Source organism: Phoxinus phoxinus, assembly GCF_949152265.1.
Source record: "Phoxinus phoxinus genome assembly, chromosome: 12".
Taxonomy (NCBI): domain Eukaryota; kingdom Metazoa; phylum Chordata; class Actinopteri; order Cypriniformes; family Leuciscidae; genus Phoxinus; species Phoxinus phoxinus.
The window spans coordinates 2,919,168-2,941,325 of record NC_136887.1 but is presented as its reverse complement, the minus strand read 5'-3'; the positions used below and the strand labels follow the sequence as shown (position 1 = coordinate 2,941,325).

The window sequence follows — 22,158 nt, the reverse complement described above, 5'->3', positions numbered from 1 at the left end:
TGTGTGTGTGTGTGTGTGTGTGTGTGTGTGTGAGGGGCTTTTCTGAGTCTCACACCCCGAGACCTGCGTCGGGACAGTCACACAGATCCTCACGCAGCTCTCACGTTCCCAGAGCCGGATTCCGACACACACACACACACACACCGCACGCGCGGGTCGGGTGCCCTGACGGGTCGGCTCAGGGTGAAGAGGGGTGTTCAGATATTTTCCCAGCGATATCTGAAGCGTTCACACGGGCCTGAATCCCAGCTCACACAATGCTGTCAGCTGCGCCTGTTTGTCCAGCGGTGACCCCTGTTCTGTGCGGCACAGACGGCGCTCATCTGTCTCGAGAAACACAGCGACCCCGGGAACTGTGTGACACTTTGAATGTCAATGTATTGGATCACAAAGTCTCTAGTTTGTTCTCAATCAGATCTGTGCAGAAATATCTTGTTTACTCCTCATATTAACACAATGTCTGTGGACAGCACATGTAAATGGGGTCTTCCAAACATAAACATTTGATTTTCAGTGATGCATTGTTCATTATTGTGGAACATTTGATACATTTGAAGAGTGTTAATTTTTTGCTCTGCTTTTGAAATTGTGAAATGTCATTGCTTTTGCTATCAATTGCTATCAAATAATGAACTGTCATATCAAGTGCGTTTATAAAAAAGCATAGCTATCTGTGGTTATAGCAAGTTATAATTTGCTGTGCTTCTATACATTAATTTAACAGTGAATGATACCTTTACAGTATTTATTAATCTTTGTTAATTAACAATATATTATTATATATCAATATATAACAATTTATAAATGAATTATTATTTACAAAAATAGTTGATTGTTAGCGGTGGTGTAAATCCTTTTAATCCTTTTAAGCTTTTAATGTTGTTTATGTGTGTATGTGGTGTGTTTAATCTGCTTTAACACACACCATGTGTAGATTCATAAATCGTGTGTAAGTTCATAAGTGGACAGCATTGCTGAGTATTTTCTGCTTAAAACTGCAGTGAACCAAAGACAGTCTCAAAAACACGGTGTTTCTGACGTCACAAACAACCTTGTAACCAATCAGATCAACGTGTGATCGTCCACCAGTGGATCTCTGAGTGAGTGAGTGGAGGCGGGGCTCATTTGCATAATCATAGAACCAATGAGGCAAGGGTGTCGAGTTACATCCAAGATATTTTAAGGCATGAAGACATTTTTTTCAAGGAATTTTTTAAAAAAATATGTCATTTTGATGATCAAAGATGAGTTTTAAGGGATACATTATTGACTACAGGGGGACTTTAAATAATTGTAACAAATTCAACCTCATTTTAAAGCGTTACTACTTTGAGTATTACTGCCAATTAAAAGTATAATGAATTAGTGATCATTTTGGTACACTGTAGCCTACATTTATTTATGTAATAAGTATTAAATAAATAAAATAAATTTATTTCATATAAAAAAAATCATGTTTATAATGTCTTTCTAACACAAAAAATATATATAATTTGATGGGCCCAGTTGTACACGAATCAGAAATTCTTGTTGAGACCTAACATAAAAACCCTGATTTTTGCTAGTTTTATTTTCATTAATTATTGTATCGTGAAGCATCCATGATGTTGATGAATGATGCTATATAAATAACTATCACTTTAATAACTGCATCAAAACGTGGCGCTGCAAATCCAGTATGTATTCTGTTCCAGAGTTATTAATGCACTGCACATAAGATCGCATGTATGAAAAAAATGTTTATTTGTCAGCAACAAGTATCACAAATATATGAAAAAATATAGCATAAGAAATATATTAATTTAGTCAATAAATAGTCACACATATCAAAACAGCCTGCAAGAGTCATTCCTGTTAGTAGTGCTTGTGGGAGGACTCTCGGCAGACCGACATCAGTACAGACACATGAGGTATTTCCGTTCGCTTGCAGACGGCCAATCCGGAGACGGCTGGAGAGTGATCGTCTTAAGGCTGAGCCCTCACAGACGTGTGGACTACATTCATTGTTCAAGAAGAAGAAGAAGTCGTTACGATTAGCACCTTCAAGTCTAGTGACTTCTTCCCATCTCCTCAGAATACTCTCGAAATAAAACAAAAACAGTAACGACATAAAAATCAAAACAATCCCTGAGCAACCTGTGAGACATCGGGCTTCTCTCAATGCGAACAAACCTGACGATTATCATTATCAAAGTTGAAGACACACAAACAATTAAAAGAGAGAGCACTTGGTTTGAGTCACATCAAAATGTAAAAGGTTTTAAGTCCACCGTGTTAAAACACTAAAACAACCTTCGTGTTCAACACGCTCGCGCGACCGTGAGGAGCATCGCTAGGAGCCGTAATACTGGAGATCACCTCAGGGATCGTATGAATGCTCCTCGAGCGGGTGTGTGTGTGTGTGTGTCAGCAGGAGGGAGAGGTGGTGATGGGACTCTGCAGGATGGTGTGGACGGGGAAGTTGAAGACGGTGGAGCTCTTGCCGATCACAGGGCTGCCGGCGGCCGAGGAGCAGGAGGAGGACGCGAGCACCTGCGACTCGAACTGCAGGAGCTGGCCCATGAAGCTGAAGTTGGGCGAGATGATGCTGCGCCGCTGCTTGACGAACTCGAACGCCTCCTCCAGCCGGACGCGGTTGGTGCGCATCAGATACGCCAGACAGATGGTGGCGGAGCGGGAGATCCCCGCCTGGCAGTGGACGAACACGCGGCCGCCTTTATTACGCACCGAATCTGTGGGAAACAGAAGAGATTCGGTTACACACCGGACAACTCCTGCAGACACGGTCAAAACTAACTTCAAGCACTACGGTTTTGGATTTCAAGGAATACAATACAATAATATTTTATATTATAATGATGATGGGGGTTTATCAGACGGGCTGCAGTGTTCATTTTGCCTGAAAATATTGTACTTGTTTTTCGATAAAATAAAATTTCATATATTTTGTATTTAAATAAATCAAGCACTTTTTAAGCACCTCTTCATGAATATGGCGGTTTGCAAGGGTTTTCCACGACTTCAATTTCAAAAAGTTCAAGTTAAGTACTTAAAGTACCCCTTAAACACTACTTTATACATGTATATTTATTTTTTCAATAAGCACTTTTTCATAAATATGGCTGTTTTTTTCATATGTATGTTTTTTTCCCCAATAAGTCAAAAACTTTTCAAGTACTTGTTCACAAATATGGCTGTTTTTTTCATATGTATATATTTTTTTCAATAATTTAAGTACTTTTCATAAATATGGCTGTTTTTTTCATATGTATATATTTTTTTCAATAATTTAAGTACTTTTCATAAATATGGCTGTTTTTTTCATATGTATATAATTTTTTTTCAATAATTCAAGCACTTTTTCATAAATATGGCTGTTTTTTTTTTCATATGTATTTTTTCCCCCCAATAATTCAAGCACTTTTTCATAAATATGGCTGTTTTTTTTTTCATATGTATTTTTCCCCCCAATAATTCAAGCACTTTTTCATAAATATGGCTGTTTTTCTCATATGTATACATGCATTTTTTCCCAATAATTTAATAACTTTTCAAGTACTCGTTTATAAATATGGCTGTTTTTTCATATGTATACATGTATATATTGTCTTTTAATAATTTAAGCACTTCAAGTACTTGTTCATAAATATGGCTGTTTTTTTCATATGTATATAATTTTTTTTCAATAATTCAAGCACTTTTTCATAAATATGGCTGTTTTGTTTTCATATGTATACATGTATTTTTTCCCAATAATTGAATAACTTTTCAAGTACTTGTTCATAAATATGTCTGTTTTTTCATATGTATACATGTATATATTGTCTTTTAATAATTTAAGCACTTCAAGAACTTATTCAGAAATATGGCTGTTTTCAAGGGTTTTCCAGGACTTAAAAAAATTTATAATAATAATCTAGTTCAAGCACTTTAAGCACCTAAACCATTCCCCAGCCCTTCATTCAATTGCAAATGACCCTCTGCAGGTCTGCTAATGGCGGAAGCGTCCCATAAGGAAACGGGACAGCTAAAGCAGGCAGGGGTGCGAGTGAGAGGGGAAACACCCCCCTTAGACAGGCCTGAATACACACAATGGGGGGTTTCGGCACCCCTGCGAAGCGCACTTATCTGATAGGAGGGCCACAGAGACACTGCCTTTTGTTCGGGCTAAACAAAGGATGCAAGGCATTCAGACGGAGCCAGTTGCCCCATGAAAGGATCAGGTCACGGCCTGGTGTTATTTGAAAAGGGGGCTCCTCTTTAAACAGGGTGACGTAAGCCTGTCAGGCCCGGGACGTACAGCTGGCCGATTTGGAGGGAACTTTTGAAAACCTCAATTGGGAATGGGGGTTGGGTCCGCCTGCCTGCCAGAGCTCGTAATACGGGGACATCTGTTCCCCATTTGTGACGAAAAATGACACTCACCGATGAATTCGATGGCCTCGTTGAACCAGGAGCTGATGTTGGCTTTATGGTTGTCCTCCACAGGGATACTCTTGTACTGATAGTGGTCTTCAAAGTGGTTGGGGCAGTTTAAAGAGACGTTAATGAGAGCCGTGATTCCCAACATGTCCAGCATGTCTTTTCGAGAGGCGTGATAAGCACTGCCTAAATATAGGAATGGCAAGATCTCCACAGGGCCACCCTGAAAAATTAAATAAAAAACAAGGAAGTTAGTGGACTGGTTTGATCATGATGAGGCGTATTTATGTACAGCACAGGTGCTTATTTAATAAAACAATAAAAAATAAAAGAGTTAGTGATTACCTGGTCGTATAGAGGGGTTGTGCAGGAGGAATCTGCGGTGCTGGGACGGCAGCCGGGGCTCAGAGGTAAACTCAAGCCTTGTGGGGGAACGGCCTTCGTACACATTTCAGGAAACTCAGAGGAAAACGTGTCAAATCCACCTAGCAATGGAAAAACACAGCTCGTTGAGTCAAAGTGGGATTTACAAGTGACAACAGCTGAAGAAAACATAAATAAATAAATAAACTTGAAAACAAGCTCAGCTAGTGTATTAATTGGTTAAACACTCTTAAAAATAAAGATTTGTTTAATTTATGATTCATTGATAAACTTTAACATCAATGGAACATTTTCAAAAGCACTTTAAATTAAAATGTTCTTCACTATGAAAAAAAAGGATGGTTCACACAGAAATGAAAGTTGTGTCATTATTTACTCGCCCTCATGTTGTTCCAAACCTGTATGACTTTCTTTCTTCTGCTGAACACAAAAGAATTTGGGAAATCCTGCAGTTGATGGGCCATTGACTTCCATTGTATGGGTGGGGATACTGTGGAAGTCAATCGTGCCTCACAACAGTTTGGTTACAAACATTCTTCAGAATATCTTCTTTTGTGTTCAGCGGAATGAGTAAACAATTACAGGTTTAACAACTTGAGGGTGAGTAACTTGACTGATCTTTAATTTTTGGGTGAACTGTCCCTTTAAGAACCGGATCACCGCTTGCTTTTAAGAGTGTATTTAGCCTATAATATAGCATTATAGTAACTTAGGCAAAGAAAGAAGAATATCTCGTACCTTTAAGAAGGAATACACTTGCTCCACATGGGTTGCGACAGAGCGCGTTCACAGCGAGCATTAAAGTCCCGTCTTTCTTCACTTCTCCCATCTCCAGACTGCGGTCATCCAGGAACACGACGCTCTGGTAGTCCCCGGACAGAAGCCGGCTCCTGGTGTCCTCGTTGGGCACGATGTGCTCGAGCCCCAGCCCCCCTCGGGCCCTCCGGCGCACTATAGTGCTGAAGCGCACATTACTGGAGCCCGAGATATGAGACGAGCTGAAGGAGAAGAACGAGCGGCAGTCCAGAACCAGGCAGTCCGGGTCATCATCGCTCTCCAGCAGGTCCCGAAGCGAGGCCGAGTCGATGGCGGACACTTCCATGATGACCATAGTAGAGAACAACGATAGCTCTGAATACATACAGCGATAAAATTCGCTCTTTGATCGAGAGATTGATCCAAAAAATTAGTCCGTCGAAGTCGTAATTCTCGACGGAAACTTCGCTCGTTGTTCTTGTTCTGATTTGAAAGGCGCAAAGCGACGGTTATATACAGAGCTCGCTCCCCTCGGCGAGGGCCGTGACGTCACAGGCTCCGCCCCTCTTGGCTCGCGGCCCGCGTGAGTTCGCACGTACGTCAGTGCGTTTATCTGATCCTGTCAGAGCCAGTCGACCTCTAAACAAACCGAAACACACCGCTAATCCACTCCAGTTTCCGAGTTTGAGTGTTAGTGATTAGGATGATGATTATTAATGTTGTTTTGTTGTTGTTGGGATGGGGGCTTTGAGTGTTCAAATAGTTGATCTTCGACCTATTTATCCGCCGGGTCGATGTTTGTCACTATTAGCATTGGCCGTGCAATGTTGCTGTCTTGGCAGATTTACTAGTTCCTTCTTGTGTCAGTTGAGTTCCTCTTTTGGACCATTTGTCAATAATTTTGTTTTAAACTGTGTTCCAAATGGCTTTGCCTTTTACACACTGTCATTTTAAATATATACTACACATATAGGTAAAAAAAAAAAAAAAATCCGACAAAAAAATAAAAACAGAATAAATGTAATGTCGCTTTTGTAATAAGAAAGGATTATGCTCACATATCGAATATAAACTATGCTGGTATTCACACTATGCCAATATCAATGATGAAAAATGTTTGAGATCATATTGTGTTTCTCTGGTGAAAAGCATGACAAAGTATAATTCTAATTGAACTCATTTTATCTCGTTATATTTATATACTATGCAGGCTAGTAACTAATATGATCATCTCACCATGTATTGAAATTACACTGACAGTTGTTAAAAATGAGGAAATGTTTTAAAAAAATTCCATGATATTATTGTTGTGATATAAAATATTATCAAAAACTTTCCTCTACAGTTCAGATGAATAACAAGATAATTAGTGAACATGTCATTGTACTCATAAAAGTTTATACTTTGTTTTTATTGTACAGGAGTACATGGTGTGCAATGCCGCGAGAGCAAAGGGAAACCATAAAAGTTAATCACTGTATAGAAACTTGAGGTCTGGTAAATTTCCATTCAAAAACAAACCAGGCTCAGGTGTATGGATGTGGCCGTGGTGTGAGAGATCTATATTATTAAGACAATACACGTATTTTGACCTAAAAGTAGCCTATTAATAACTTATTTGCCAGTACTTCCATTGTCACATACTCACAAATAAATGTATTTGCCATCCAAGTTGTTCTTTTTTTTCTCTCTGTAATTTGATGTTTTGTTTTTCTGGTTTTCCAGTGGAATAGAGAGGGGAAATGTTTCATATTTATATTATATGTTTTATAAGTAGTGCAGTGTTTGTTGACTTTTTACATTTTTCCCATGCAAATCAAATACTTGTATATCACTCCTTTAAATACAGGTTTTATTTATAAAAAAAATATATAATTTGTCACAGCTATGTTACTTAATATGAAATCAAACTTTTTTTTTTTGGTCTTACACATTTATTTCTAATACTTCCAGCTGGGAAAAATGCCCAAGGATGTGTTGTGATCCTTCTAGAAATTTCATTTGATAATATTTTAATGTGACAGGCTCACTTATTTACAAGAACATTACATATATGGGTCATGACGTCCGGATTGCATTTCTGAAACTTGAGTCAGGACTCGTGGAGGTTTCCTCTCCAAATCATTTCTAGGGTTGTCATATACAGAAAAAAGTAGTAAGAAACCGTTTTACTGTTAAAACACGGATGAGTCAGCAGAGAAATGCAAGCCACAAGTTGAGACTGAAGAAGAACACTGTGTACTGAATGGCACTTAATAACATGTCCGGTTATATGCATTATAGGCTATAGTGTATAGGCTTTATCAATTGTAAAAAAAAAAAAAAAAAAAAGTAGCCTATATCTAAAGCTGAAAATGATAAAAGTACATTCCAAAAAAATCAATGTTAAAATCAGAGTTAATGCAATGGAGATTGGTTTAATCAATAGAAACTCAAAATATGATGTTATCTACATTAATTATCTATGTTGATTTGACAAAAAAAGTATATCTAAGGCTGAAAATGATAAATGTATGCATTCCAAAAAAATCTGCATTTGTATTTATGGCTACTCAACTCAATCAATTACTTGTAAAAAATTATTGTTGGTTTAACTTAAAAAAAGAAAGTTACCTGGTTGCCTTAAAAATTTGAGTTCATTGAAATTAAAAAAATTAGTTAATGCAATGAAGGAGATTGGTTTAATCAACAGAAACTCAAAATATTATGTTATCTGAACTACATTAATTATCTAAGTTGATTTGACAAAAGATAAAAAGTTTTGAATACAAATAATGAATATAATTGTTTACAGTGTACTTGTAAAAAATTAAAAAAGTATATCTAAGGCTGAAAATTATAAAACTACATTCCAAAAAAATGTGAATTTGTATTTACGACTGCATGGCCACAAAAAGACAAACCACAAATAAACAAGGAAAGAATTATGCTGAATTAATCCAAAAATAAATAAACACGAAGCACACATCTCAAAACCATGCTAACCATGCATGCAACAAATCATATAAAGCACACATTAGCCACATTTGCATGTTCTGTTTGTCAGAAAGGGAAGTGAAAGAGTGTGATGAATGAGGCATTTCCTTGGTGTAGCAAATGTATACAATGTCATCACATTTACGGACAGAGCTGCCTCCGGGCACCATGGGAAAATACTCTCGTGTCCGTTTGCTTCGGTCACTTTTGCAGATTCTGTACGTCTGGAGGCTGAAATTTTCTCAAATGTGCCCAGATATGACATAGTGAAACACTACACGATTCAAAAGCACTGGGTATACTGTATACAAATATAAGATTGTGGACATTTATATGCACACAGGGCCTAAAACTGGCTTTTTGCCACACCTGCCACTGGCTGGTGAAAATGTACAGGCCATAAATAGTTTTTACCGGCCATTTTGCAAACACAGACCGTAATGACACCAACATTTTAGATACCAGTGAAAATTTACAATTCTCTCTTCCAATTTCAACACCACAGCTAAAACTAACTCATATACATTTAAAACATTATTAAAGACAAGAAGTCAAATAAGTAGACGTACAGAAGTAAACAGTCGGTAATTTAATTAAGAACAAATAATCAAATTACATGCAAAAGCACAAATAAATACAATATAACAAAGATACAAATTAAATAACTAATACTTTTCAGGTCTGATAGTAGTTTTCACGTACAGATATTTAATAACGTAAGCAAATGTATAAAATAACACTATATATTCTTCACTGTATAAATTAAACATTCTTATTAAAGTTATTCAGTCGAGAGCAGTGTGTGACTCTCTCTGTCCTGTGTCGTGTGATGAACATTATAAACACACACATCACAGGAATATTAGGCTTCTGTCACTTTAAGAGTGAATGCACGGATCTAATACACTGATACACACGTTTACTTGCTCACTGTTTACGTTTTCTTAACACATAACCGACTATGTTTACCTCGCTAATTTGTGACATAATTTTGTGTGAATGTGTGGCTCATGCACAAGAAGACATGACGAGGGTTTAGTGTCCGTGAGCTTTCTGTGCGAGCGCTTCGGATGCTTGAGAAACTTAATTTGATAATCAATCAAATCTAACTTTATCTGGACAATAACTTTATTCTAGAGCTGCTGTAAAGCCTAAACACTCTCTGTTACTTTAATCTCCTATTATCACTGTAAAGCTGCTTTGAAACACTCTATATTGTTAAAAGCGCTGTATAAATGAAGGTGACTTGACTTGACACAACACTTTCCACACAGCGCAAGTAACGAAATATGCTCTTCTTGCTTGAATATTTAAATTGGCAATTGGGAGTGTCGTTCATGTATGTTCACAATCATACATTGTTAGGATTCATAAAAATATTATGAGTGACTGTTTCATATACTCGACAACTCATGCCAATTTTATACCCTCATATGAATACTCGATTCTGATTGGTTGTAAGGATGTCATTGGCTTGAAGTGAGTGTAATCTATAAAATTCATATCTAATATTAACGATAAGCAAAAATGTGTTGGTCAACTAAAAAATCATTGCATGTTGTCATTCTATATAACGTTAGATCAGTGAATGGTAGCCTACACATATTAATTTCCAATATTTCATTACATATGTGTAATGTTGGGATAACCCTAACCCAACATTAGCGATTTCTTCTATGTGAGCCACTGCTGTGTGTCTGGAATCGCTGTCATGTTGTATTATGTCACAACTATTGAGTTTCAGCCAAAGTATTGCCTTCAATAATCCTGCCGGTTCATGAACACAGTTGTTGTTTTGGTAATATAAAACTGACTTATTTTCAAAGCCTGGTTATTGTTATGAGATGAAGAACAGATTTGAAGTTAAGTTAAGCTGATTTCCAGAACATATTCTGTGAAAGAGAAAGAACACCAGCGGCAGATTTACGGGTTTGTTGTTGTTGTTGTAGAAACCATGTTTGACTGTTGGACCACATAAGCGGAAGCAAAAGCAGTTTGAACTCGGTCTCCATGGGCAACGCGTTAAGTTTTGCACACCACAACTTATTTCTAAACCGGAAACAGAATCACGCCGCTCGCTCCCTGTCGACCAATAGGATTGTGCAAAGCGTCCTAAGCGGATGTCACATCCGGTTTGAACAGCCGGCAGGATTGAAGGAAGAGTCTGGAGTTGCCACTTTACTACTTGTGTCGTTTATTTTTAAACACTCTAAGAGTGTATAATACATAATTATAATATAACACACTTGGTTTTCTTCGCGCAGTCGCAATGACTTTCGATGTGCGGAGGTGAGTAGAGGCTCGAAGCGACTCGTCTTTTCCTCTAATGCATGAATCAAACACGTCCACACTAATGTTAGACACTACGGTGGCGTTTCAAAACCATACTTCGACGGTGTGCTTTTAAACCAAACGAGTCTGTAATGTAACGTTACTGGACTGATGTCTAGATAGGCAGCACACTAGGTTTTTAAGACACAGCCTGTAGTTCCCTGTGAAAACACTTTCTTATTTCTGTATACATGTTCTTCAAACTGCTCTTGATAACTATCTATGAAAAACTGTCCGCAGGCTTTTGGCTTTTGATGAAGTTGTAAATGTCTCCTTAGTACTATCCTGAAGTCTTCACAAACACATCACAGTTTATTTATAAGCTAAGTTCATGTCAGTTTTCCATTAGACATCACATTTATGAACCATTAATGGTACTTGTTTGAACTGTTGCTTTGTTATCGTAAGCTCACTAAGTCCTGTTCATACTGGTCACACACACTGACTGTAGTATAATTATGCAAATACAACATCTGAAAATGACATTCATACATCATGCCATGAGTTCTGCTGTGTATGCAAACCACCACTCAACGTTTTTTGTTTTTTGGCTCACCAAGTATTTATTTGATAAAAAATATTAATAACAGCTGTTTTCTATATAGTAAAGTGTAATTTATTCCTCTGATCAAAGCTGAATTTTCAGCATCATTACTGCTCAATTATTAATAATGGTTCTTATTATTATCAATGTTGAAAACTATTTTTTGATGAATAGAAAGTAAAAAAACAGCATTACTTTATAATATAACTCTTTTTTTAGATTAATGTCTTTACTGTAAATTTTGATCAATTTAATGCATCCTTGCTGAATGAATGTAGTTTTTAAAATAGTGCTGTCAGGTCATTTAATCACATCTAACATAAAAGTTTGTGTATATATATATATATATATATATATATATATATATATATATGTATATATATATTATATATATATATATTACTCTCTAGTTGTTATAAAGCCTATATAGGCCTATATATGTATGTTTACAAACTTTTATGTTAGTTATGATTAATTGTCTATTTGACAGTAGTTCAAGTTTAATTATCTGTAATTGTTATAAGTCACATATTTCTTATAGTCAAGATATTAGGAAAACTCAAAATTAAATAGTTTTATTCTCCAACTATAGTTGAATACAGTCTTTTTGTCAGGAGCTGTAATGTAATCCAAATGCTTTTAATTTTGCATTTTTAATGTGTCCTAACGTGTGTAATTTATTATTCATTGACATATGTTCCTCAAATGAAGTAAATATAAAAATAGTCCATCATCCTAATGACCCAGTTTGTCTCGAGACTGTAATATGACAGATTCTTGATTAGTGGATTGCGTCTCGTGTATCTGGACTTTCTAAAGTTACAACATATTTAGACAGTTGTTATTTGTATCTTTGAACATCCAGCGTTGTTGTCTTTGGCAATGAGAAACAATCACACAGAGCATGTGTGCAGATGTGGGTGTGCGAGTGTTGTAATATTGCATCATAATACTTAAATATATGTTGCTAAGGTGACGACTCAACCTTGTTTACAGTCACGCTTCCCTTTAGCTCATCTGTAGTAATGAAAGTGACCGAGGCCTGAGATAAAACCGTCAGCATCTCGGCTTCCTCTTTAGAAACACGCAGACACTGGTGGCGTTTGCCTGAGAACACACTCATAAACCTCCTGCGGTGTAACACACAATCACACACACCACAGCTCGTTCCTGTCAGCTGACCTCACAATGCCACAACTGTCCAAGCCAATCCACCAACTTGATCATTGATGACTCGTAACACAGAAGATGTCTAAATTATTAGGGGTGTAACGAGACCCTCATGTCATGATTCGATACACATCTCACGATACTGAACTCATGATACGATATTATTGCGATACTCCAATAAAGATTAACAAAAAATGAACTGTTGATTAATTTAAACTGCTAGATTTGATATCATAGTGTGTAACTGAATAGAGTTGGACTCGTGCTGGAACCCAAAGCTCAGGACAATAGAGACGCCAGAATAACAATATTCATGATCCTGAAGATGAACACACAGGATTATTGTAGATGAATATGCTTGATCTCTTTCACTGACTAGATATATTTACAATAATGTCGACACTTTTTACTGGTAACATCAGACATCTGGCATTATCAGGACACACACATATTCCCCAGTGCATTATTATACACTATATTCAACATTATATATAATAGTAGTTTAATGAAGTCCTGACACTACAACTCTGAAACTTGACATTTTTTATTTTGGGTGAACTACACACGATATAGATTGTCACTATCTACGATACATAGTTGCATTTTTGTATTGCGATATGCTGGGATGCTTTCATAAACGCACGTCTTTCTGCTTAGTAATAATAATGTTCTGGCGCATGTTCTGGTTGTGTGATGATAGCACGTGTGTGTTGCTGTGCACGGTCCTGTGTGTGACGTATTGCAGCTGTGTGTGTTTGTTGCTGTTGTAACGCAGGAAATAATAAATATCTGCCGGATATATCCGAGCCTGGGGGAACGTGCAAGTGTTGCTCCTGTTGTGCAACACACGCTGCTTTGAGCTGATGAGAACCGGAGGGAATCCAAGACGCCTAACTCGTTTTACTCGCACGTTTCCTGCTATACGAGTTAAGAGATTAACATATTTGTGGACTGAAAGGCTGCACTTTTGAAAATAAAGATTCTTGACTGGCATCTATAGTTGCTTCTAAGAACGCCAACAAACGGTCCCAGTTATATTTACACTATTGGGAATCAAATATTTGTTGTAAAAGTAAAATTTCAATTCCTCTTATCGATTCCTTTTGAATGCATTTTCTCTTTGTATGCGTTTTAATATGATTTGAAACCAAACGCAAGAAGACTCGTGCGCTGTTTTGTCAGAGCATGCACACTGTATAGTGCGCGAGACTGGACCCAGTTCTCTTCCGTGTGTTTTTGCACATGAATGGACAAATACAGGCACAAATATGTCGAAATATCCATGTAAACACAGCCGGTTATGTCTTAAGTGAACGTAAACAGTTGAAGGAAAGGCGTGTGTATCGGTATGCTGGATCCGTGCCGCTCTTAAAGGGACAGCAGCCTAATAAACATGCTGCCGTCTCTATGATAACAGTTATCAAACTACAAAATAAAACTGTTCTTGACTGAATAACTTTTGTAACTATATTTATATTTTATTTATAAAGTGCAGTGTTATTTTACATTTGATTGAGTTTCTGAACCTGAACACCTGAAAATCTTAAAACACTGTTTATTATTAATCGAATCTTTGTTTAGTTGTTTTTATTTGTTCTTTTTTAATGACTGAGTGTTTACTTGTTTTTAATAATGCTTAAAATTTAAATGTGTATTGTTAGTTTTTGCAATGTTTCTTTTTTTAAAGTTCTTGGATTAGCCTGTTGATTTTTGTTCATGATATTCAGAATAGAATAAATGTAAATGATATCCAAGTTGTTGTTTTTTACCTCAATGGAATTTAAATAAGGAATCGATGAAAATTGAAACGATACCCAACCCTAATTTCCACTTGAGCTTGTTTTGGTTACACACCGTTCTTATAAACTGCGATGAGAACGGCTTGACCCGGCGGTGGGAAAGTGGCTTATGTTTCCATGAAGAATCGTTAACATCCCCTTTCAATTGCACGAAAGATTCTTTATTGTGGAAAAAAGTTATTTAGATAATTAAAATGTTCTTCACACTAAGAAAAAAAACTTTTCTTAGGACCTGATCAGTGAAGGCTGGTTCTTCTATGGCATCACTGTGAGAAAAAACCCCATTTAAAACCTTTATTTTTTTATAGATGTCTAATAATCTAATCTAGACTTTTCTGTGCAGCTACAAAGTCCCTGTTTTCAGTTATGATGATACGAGTTCTTCTGAGATGATCCAAACCAGTTCCATGAGAAACTCTTTTATGAAGAGGTGATTTTATATTATGTGAAATGCAATTCATTAAATGTGATTTTTAGAAGAAGAAGAAAAGTGATAAAGGTCAAGTCATCTTCATTTATATAGCGCTTTTAACAATGTAGATTGTTTCAAAGCTGCTTTACAGAGATAAACGGATAATTTAAGGTAACAGAGTGTTTTGGCTTTATAGCGGTTCTTGAATAATGTTATTTTCCAGCTAAAGTTAGTTTTGATTGATTCACTTCCGTCGCAACGATCATTAGTTATTAAATTAGGGGCCGCTAAGACGACACCGTTCTCTCTACACAGACTTTACACTGAACCTGTGAGAAACGCTGATGACGCATTGTGTTTGTAATTCTCTACAAACCAAGCCTAAACAAACTACTTGTCCTGCCTATAAATTTGATACAGAATTTTATTTTATTTTATCACTACAGGGTAGATACGCGAATTATCCAGCACTAAACCTGATGTCACTAGCCGCGTTTCCATTACAGATTTGCTCAAAACTTTTGCGATATTTCCATTAACCGATGTAATGCGACTTAAAACGTCATTTTTTTTCTCTTATGATAAATCATTCCAGAAATCATGGCGACGGATGTTAGTAGGTTTACGTATATATCCCAGTCACCGCACTAGCCATTATTGTTAATGTGTGCAGACGTGAATCACAGGAGCGTGTATCCAAGCATCAAGGGCAAGGAAATCCCCTTATACTGAGAGCCAGGAGTTTCTGGGAGTTTCTCCCTCAGTTCTGCTTCAAGCTCTTGATAAACTGGCGTTTCTTTGTTGTTTAGGATCCAGTATTCCCGAGATACTTATCTCTTTTATGAGTTTAATAAAGAAATCTCTCTCGTCTTTCTGTCCAAACACACCGCGCCATCTTTAAATAATGATCATGTGACTCTTCAGACACCAGGTGACCTGTAAATAAAAAAATAAAATAAAAACATTTTAGTTTTGCCAAAAACTACCTCATGTTTTTGCGAAATTAACGTGTTTCCATTGGAAAACCATTTTCGTTCAATTTTCAAACCATTAAATACCATTTTCCTAATAGAAATGCGGCTATTAAAGGTGCAGTGTGTGATGCTTAGTGGCATCTAGTGGTGAGGTTGTGAATTGCACCCAACAGAAGTTACGGTGGTGGACAAGAAGTGATGTCGTCTGAGACAGCAGAGAGTAGCCAGTTAAACACTGAGGTTTCTTTACAAAGATCAAGAAATTATGTTTACTTCATTATTCAGTAAAACGATGTTATTGCGAATATTATTGTTACTTGTTCATCATTGTGTCAGTGTTTTATTCACTGACTTTAGCAAGCTTCTTTATTTGAAGAACAACATAGTAACTAAACGCGTTTGTCCGCTCAGGGCCACCGTAGAAACATGTCGGTGTAAGCGGACCCGTGGTGTGTGTAGAGAGAAATGCTCATTCTAAGCTAATAAAAACACATAACGGGTCATTATATAAGGCCTTTACACACACCACTGAAAACATTATGGATATGATATTGCATTTCTGTCAACAGATCCTCCTAAATATTACACAGTGCACCTTTAAGGCATGAGCAGATTGTTTGCAAACTTACAAATGAGTACAAATTCATATGAATCCGCCATAAAATGGTTAAGAATGGTCATGATAATCATCTGTACTGGTGTGCGCAGTGTAAACCAGCTGAGAGCGATGATGGTGATGTCCTTAGATGGTGAGAGATGTTGTTGTCAGGCTGATCTGAGTGATGGATATGTAGCGATACAGCCTGTCACTTCTGCGGTATCTGGTGGAGGATGTCTTAACTTTGGGGCCTTATGTGTTTATTCCTCAGCCTCCTGTACCAATGCAGGTCTTTCACACACTTTACATGAAGACGTCAGTGCAGTTTAAGAACAGCATGTCCTTCTGCTGGGGTTCACACAATAGGGTTAGTTGCCTTCCACATCCTGTGAGCTCTTCTCTCAGAACACTGTGTGTGTGTGTGTGTGTGTGTGTGTGTGTGTGTGTGTGTGTGTGTGTGTGTGTGCGCGACGTGCGTGTGTGTGTGTGTGTGTTCGAGAGGAAGTCTCCCCCTCCTGCATTGCGTCAGCTTGGGTCGTTTCACTGCGAGAGAGAAATGCTCACAGATGTAAGTGTTTTGGAGGGTTGGAGCCGAGCGCTGATGTAGCCGTGAAGGTTTCAGAGCCCAAAAAGGGCACATGACACTTTGTTTGGCTTTGTTTGTGAGCTCCTTAAAAAGTCAGGGATTGAACACATTCCTGAAGGGGGTTATTATGTTACGTGTCGACTGTGTGCTTCGTTCTTGGCGTCGTCTCAAATGAACCGAGGGTTGATTCTTTTCTGCTAATAAACATCATGACTTTGACAGTTTGCTGTGCCGTGACTGAGTTCCTTATTTAATAGGATTACGAATATATGTATATATATATATATATATATATATATATATATATCGTTTTTATTATATAAATACATATATTGATGAATTTTTCTGGGTAGATCAAAATAACTATATTTTTATAGTCATATTTCAGAAAAATTTGCCGTCCGTCATTAGCAAAGCCTAGCAACTAGCCCAGAGTTACGTCCGCAACGCTTTATCGTATTCAGACCAAATTTGGTACATGTCATCATAAGCATGACCTGAGGTCACATGCTGTGTTTCGGCACAGCGCCACCTACTGGTCTGGAGAAACAAAATTTTATATTTTTGCACATAACTTCTGAAAAATTTGTCCAAAAATCATAAAGGTTTCGTTAGATTCGGAGCGGCATGCCGAGTCGAATGATATCCAGTTTTCCCACCTCTGCCATTTTGGGCATCGGCCATTTTGTAGCAAAATGCTGTATTTTATGAACGCATTAGCGTATCGTTGCGTAACTCGGTATGGGTCATCGGCACCATGCCCTGAAGGAGCCTGAGAAGTTTCAAACCAAAATCAAATATTCACATGCTTATAACTTTGGATTTGGTTGACGTTTTTTCACGGGAGTCATCTCCTTACATTCCTGAATCCTTGCCGAGTCTGTTTTCGAAACCGTTAGTCTGATCGAGATGACACCATAGGAAAATTGGAAACATAGGTAGTTGGCTATACGCTAATGGCCAAATGTCAAAATTTTGATAGTAAGTGACAAAAAAATGCAAACAAAGTAATTTTTTTATGTTCTCATAGATGTAAATGTCTATAACTCCTAAACAAAATTAAATATTTTCACCAAATTTGACACACACATGTATGTGCTCACTCTGAGGACACATAAAATGGTGGGATTGTGTCTATTGTTGGGCTATGAACAAAACATGAAAGTGCCATTAACTACAATACAGTATTATGATATGAAATGCTATACTTTACTAAATTCGGTATGTGCCACCATTAAATCATATTATTAGTTACTATATGATTTTTCAGCCATTTTGCCTAAAATCATCTTTAAATGTCTTCAATTGCTCATTGTTGCAGTTGGTAACACTTCTAGGCATGTCTTGTCTTTTCTTCTTTGCGCTTGGCCCTGATTATTGCTGCTTGCAGCTATATTGTTTATGTGTCTGCCTAGTACTGGCTAAAGCAAGTTAGCGATTTGATAATTCATGGCTTGTTTTTCCAAAAGACTGTATTGCCTTAACTTTAAGCCTGCTTAAAAAGCTAAAACTGCTTTAAACTTCAAACACACCAAAAGTCATCCTGACCAACTTTATTTGACGTTATTTAGAAGTTTTTGTTATATTCATGAAAATAAAAATGTCATTCTCATTACTTAAAACAAAAACAAAAAAACAAGCAAGTGAATGTTGTTTTAAAGATGAATAGCTAGCCTGAAGTGTGTGTGTGTGGTTGTGTGTGTGTGGTTGTGTGTGTGGTTGTGTGTGTGGTTGTGTGTGTGGTTGTGTGTGTGTGTGGTTGTGAAATGTCCATTGTTTGCTCCCCTGACCCGGGCTGTGGTCTCCGTGACGGGTGTGTGTTGGGCCGGGATTGTGAAGCAGGGTTGAGGTGTAGATTTAGGAGCCAGACTGAGTCTACAGCCCATACTTCACATTCCTCAACTGCTCTGTAATGCGCCAGGAACACAATGTGCTCTCACACCGTACACACACACACACACACACACACACACACACACACACACAGGAGAACACAGTGTTTACCTTTCTTTTCTTCCTCTCTTTCTCTTCCTTCCAGGTTGGACATCTACAGGAAAGTGCCTAAAGATCTCACCCAGCCCACGTACACCGGAGCGTTCAGTGAGTGCTGATGTTTATAATCCCCATTTCCCATCATGAGCCCTATTCGGCGGGACTAGTGTAACATGGAGAGGTGGAGTAAAGCAATAATCACCAGAGCTTCTCTGTGATTTCAGTCCCGTCTGAATGTGCATCTCAGTGAGGTCTGGAAAAATCTCCCGTGCGAATAGACCCGCTGTAAATTTGTACGTAAATATTCCGTCATTTCCTTTTTAAAAGTAGTTTTCTGTGTTTTTTCAAGTATGGAGACGCTTGAAAAAGCATCAGTTGTGTATTAGACGCTGGGACGAACTCTAGTGTTTACACACACCACTCAGATCAGGAAGAAGATCGAAACCACACGACTGCGTTTTCGTTTAGAAACGGAGACCTTTTGCTACGTTTGCACTATCCCGTCCAGACTACAACGGCAAAAACGGAGACCTAAAACGGAGAAGTTTAGAAACACTGCCGACCCCGTTTTGCGTTTTGAATCTCCGGAGGGCGTTTTAGTGAAGACGGTCAAAGCGGAGGACTTTAGAAACGCTGAGAGGCTCACGCTCGGCTCTATGATCGGGTGTCATCAGTCATGGCGTATCCTTCCCTGATTCGTCAGCCACCCATCACATGACCCGTCCCCGGAAGAAAACATACCAAAACAGCCTGGACTACGTAACGTTAGTGACTGCAACATGGATAACGAATTACAAGCGTTACTGACGTTGATGTCTTAGCTAGCAGCTGTTGTGCAAGTACATTCTGCATTTTACAATGCTATCACCGCCTACATGCGGCTGTGTACACCAGCACACGTGTTGGTGAATGATCACGTGATCCGCGTTTACAGTCGTTTTAATGTGGACGGAGATCAATTCTAATACGCAGCAAAAACACTGGTGTGGACGGAGATCGTATTCGTTTTAATTCTCCGTCTCTAAACTAAAACGCAGTAGTGTGGATGAGGCCTCAGAGGCCTATTACCAACATCCAATCTGAAGTTACTTAATACATCGTTCGACCGGACCGACCTGTTTTATATATATAAATATAGGCTATGTGTGTTTGTGCACGTGATATCAAGAAGCAGCGTAACACACACATGAGGGCGATGGTGATGGTGGTTTTACTGAGATCTCTTATCCCGTGCGAATTGGCCATTAATATTACATACATCCTGTGGTAAAATTACATTACTCCATCTACCCATGTAGAGCTAATCCCGTCCGAATAGGGCTATAGACCCTCATCCTCTCCAACACCAGTAACCCGCTTCATCTGGCACTGGTTTACAGCCGGCTGCTCATCTGCCGCTTCCAGCCCTGATGCACTGTGGTGTTTTTCCCAAACCCATTTGCTGACTCAGTTTCTAGTTTCCTAACCATTGTCCTGCACATATGCCTCATTTTTCCCTCATTATTCGTAAGGATGGATGTTTGTAAAGCTAGGTGTTGCTGTTTGACTCATGATGATATGATACACACTCACACACACACACTCATTATTACTATGGCCCTGTCCTTTGTTGTTGTGGCCTCGAGGGAATTACTTCATGTTCAGTCATGTTTGCCGAGACCAACCCTGAACACAACCTAAATATTTAGCGGCTAAACCGGTTCTGCGTGTGAATAAGATATCAGGGTAAATATATCAGAGGTTTGAAAGGTAAACAGACGTGACTTTTAGGTTAGATAATGTCATCTGTTCGAACTTTTAAAGATTTTCCTTATAGCCAACAAACCGGAAACGGGAAAGAAAAATCAATAGTCTCTTCGATTTAATCAACTGTGTTTTCAAAGTTAATAAAAAGAAAGGGAAACTTAACAGTAAGCTAAAATCAATGTGATTTAATCAACGTGAATATAACGTCATCGGTCTAGTTTAATCGACTGTCTTCAAAGCTTTTTAGTGTAGTTAACATAACTACAGTAAACTGAAAGGAAAGTCAATGATTTACATGTGAAGTGTTAATAAATCTTTCCCAGTATTATCCTCATTAAAGTGGAACAAGTGATATAACCCACGAGGAACCCGAGTCCGTGAGCGAATGTGTCATGGCGACACGCCTTATTGTTTGTGTTATAGCTAAACATTAGCTTGTGTAAACCGGTCTCAGCATGACGTGTTCACCACAGAGTCACATGACCCGAGAGTCACTGAGACGGTCTCTATGTAAATATGCTCTAGCTGCTTCTTACTTTGACTCATCTGGTGGTCACACGTTGAACACGTAACGATTACATTACCCAGAGCAATAAAGCCAGGAACATTAATGCGCCTTATGCAACGGCCCTTGACTTTCACACTCATTTTGCATAGTCAGACATAATTTAGAGAAATGATGTCACTGCTAATGAGTTGATTCCAGCAAACGTGCTGAACATGTTACTTTAGGGTGGAAAAAAGTGATGTTTCTTTAAAGATAACTGCACACTAATGTTGTTTTGTACCTTCTCTGACCCCCCAGTTTCCATATGCTGCTGCGTCTTCATGCTGTTCCTCTTCCTCTCAGAGCTGACCGGATTCATCGCTACAGAAATGTATGTATGAAAGCTGTAATTAAAAAAGGCCTGTCCTGAGATTATAATGAAGAAAAAAGGTATCTAAAAATCGAATCATAAATTTAGCTACTTTTTTAAAAAGTGTGTCCCACTTTGTCAAGTGTTTTTAATAAAAAAAAGTCTACTATAATACACAAAATCTACTATGTAATAACAACATTTGATACAGTGAACTTATTGTGAACATATATGTTTTATGTTGTATGTACTTACTCGAATATCTAACGATACAAATGTAAAAAAAAAAAAAATTGAAATGGGATTTTTATATAGTTAATACTCTTATTATGTCCATAAATGGACCAAGGGGAACATATTTAGACAGGTTGTGAATTTTTTTTTTCACTTTTTTTTTTCAGTTTAATATATAACTTTTTTCAAAACGTCCAGTACAAATGTTACTAAATTTTACAGTACATTGTTACTGTGTTAACTGCAGTGGTGGAAAGAGTACTGAAAATTTGTACTCGAGTACAAGTCCTGTTACATTGCTGAAATAATACTCAATTACAACAAGTAAAAGTACTGGTGTCAAAAACGTACTCAAGTAAAAGTACAAATTACTACAG

At 37.7% G+C, this 22,158-nt stretch overlaps 2 protein-coding genes across 2 annotated transcripts in view; one reads left to right on the top strand and one right to left on the bottom strand.

The window, feature by feature from the left end:
* Positions 1 to 1,726: 1,726 nt before the first annotated feature.
* Positions 1,727 to 6,424, bottom strand: dusp1 (dual specificity phosphatase 1). The gene is made up of 4 exons (XM_079629987.1): positions 5,545 to 6,424; positions 4,768 to 4,907; positions 4,426 to 4,645; positions 1,727 to 2,732 (listed from the first exon to the last, which is right to left on the bottom strand). Exons 1-4 carry the CDS (start codon positions 5,945 to 5,947, stop codon positions 2,407 to 2,409), a joined length of 1,089 nt encoding a protein of 362 aa, XP_079486113.1. The 5' UTR covers positions 5,948 to 6,424; the 3' UTR covers positions 1,727 to 2,406.
* A 4,223-nt stretch (positions 6,425 to 10,647) lies between these two features.
* Positions 10,648 to 22,158, top strand: part of ergic1 (endoplasmic reticulum-golgi intermediate compartment 1) — a 36,891-nt gene continuing 25,380 nt past the window's right edge. The window contains exons 1-3 of the mRNA XM_079630756.1: positions 10,648 to 10,827; positions 18,991 to 19,052; positions 21,496 to 21,568. Of these exons, the coding sequence (XP_079486882.1) occupies positions 10,808 to 10,827; positions 18,991 to 19,052; positions 21,496 to 21,568 (155 nt within the window). The 5' untranslated portion in view covers positions 10,648 to 10,807. The remainder of the gene's footprint in view (positions 10,828 to 18,990; positions 19,053 to 21,495; positions 21,569 to 22,158) is intronic.

What these genes read in the sequence shown, in the direction of transcription:
- dusp1 (XM_079629987.1), bottom strand. Translation starts at nt 5,947, where the DNA reads ATGTATTCAGAGCTATCGTTGTTCTCTACTATGGTCATCATGGAAGTG. An exon ending in AAGTGTATTCCTTCTTAAAG is followed by an intron (nt 4,908 to 5,544) that starts GTACGAGATATT and finishes TTCCATTGCTAG; the next exon opens with GTGGATTTGACACGTTTTCC. An exon ending in CAACCCCTCTATACGACCAG is followed by an intron (nt 4,646 to 4,767) that starts GTAATCACTAAC and finishes TTAATTTTTCAG; the next exon opens with GGTGGCCCTGTGGAGATCTT.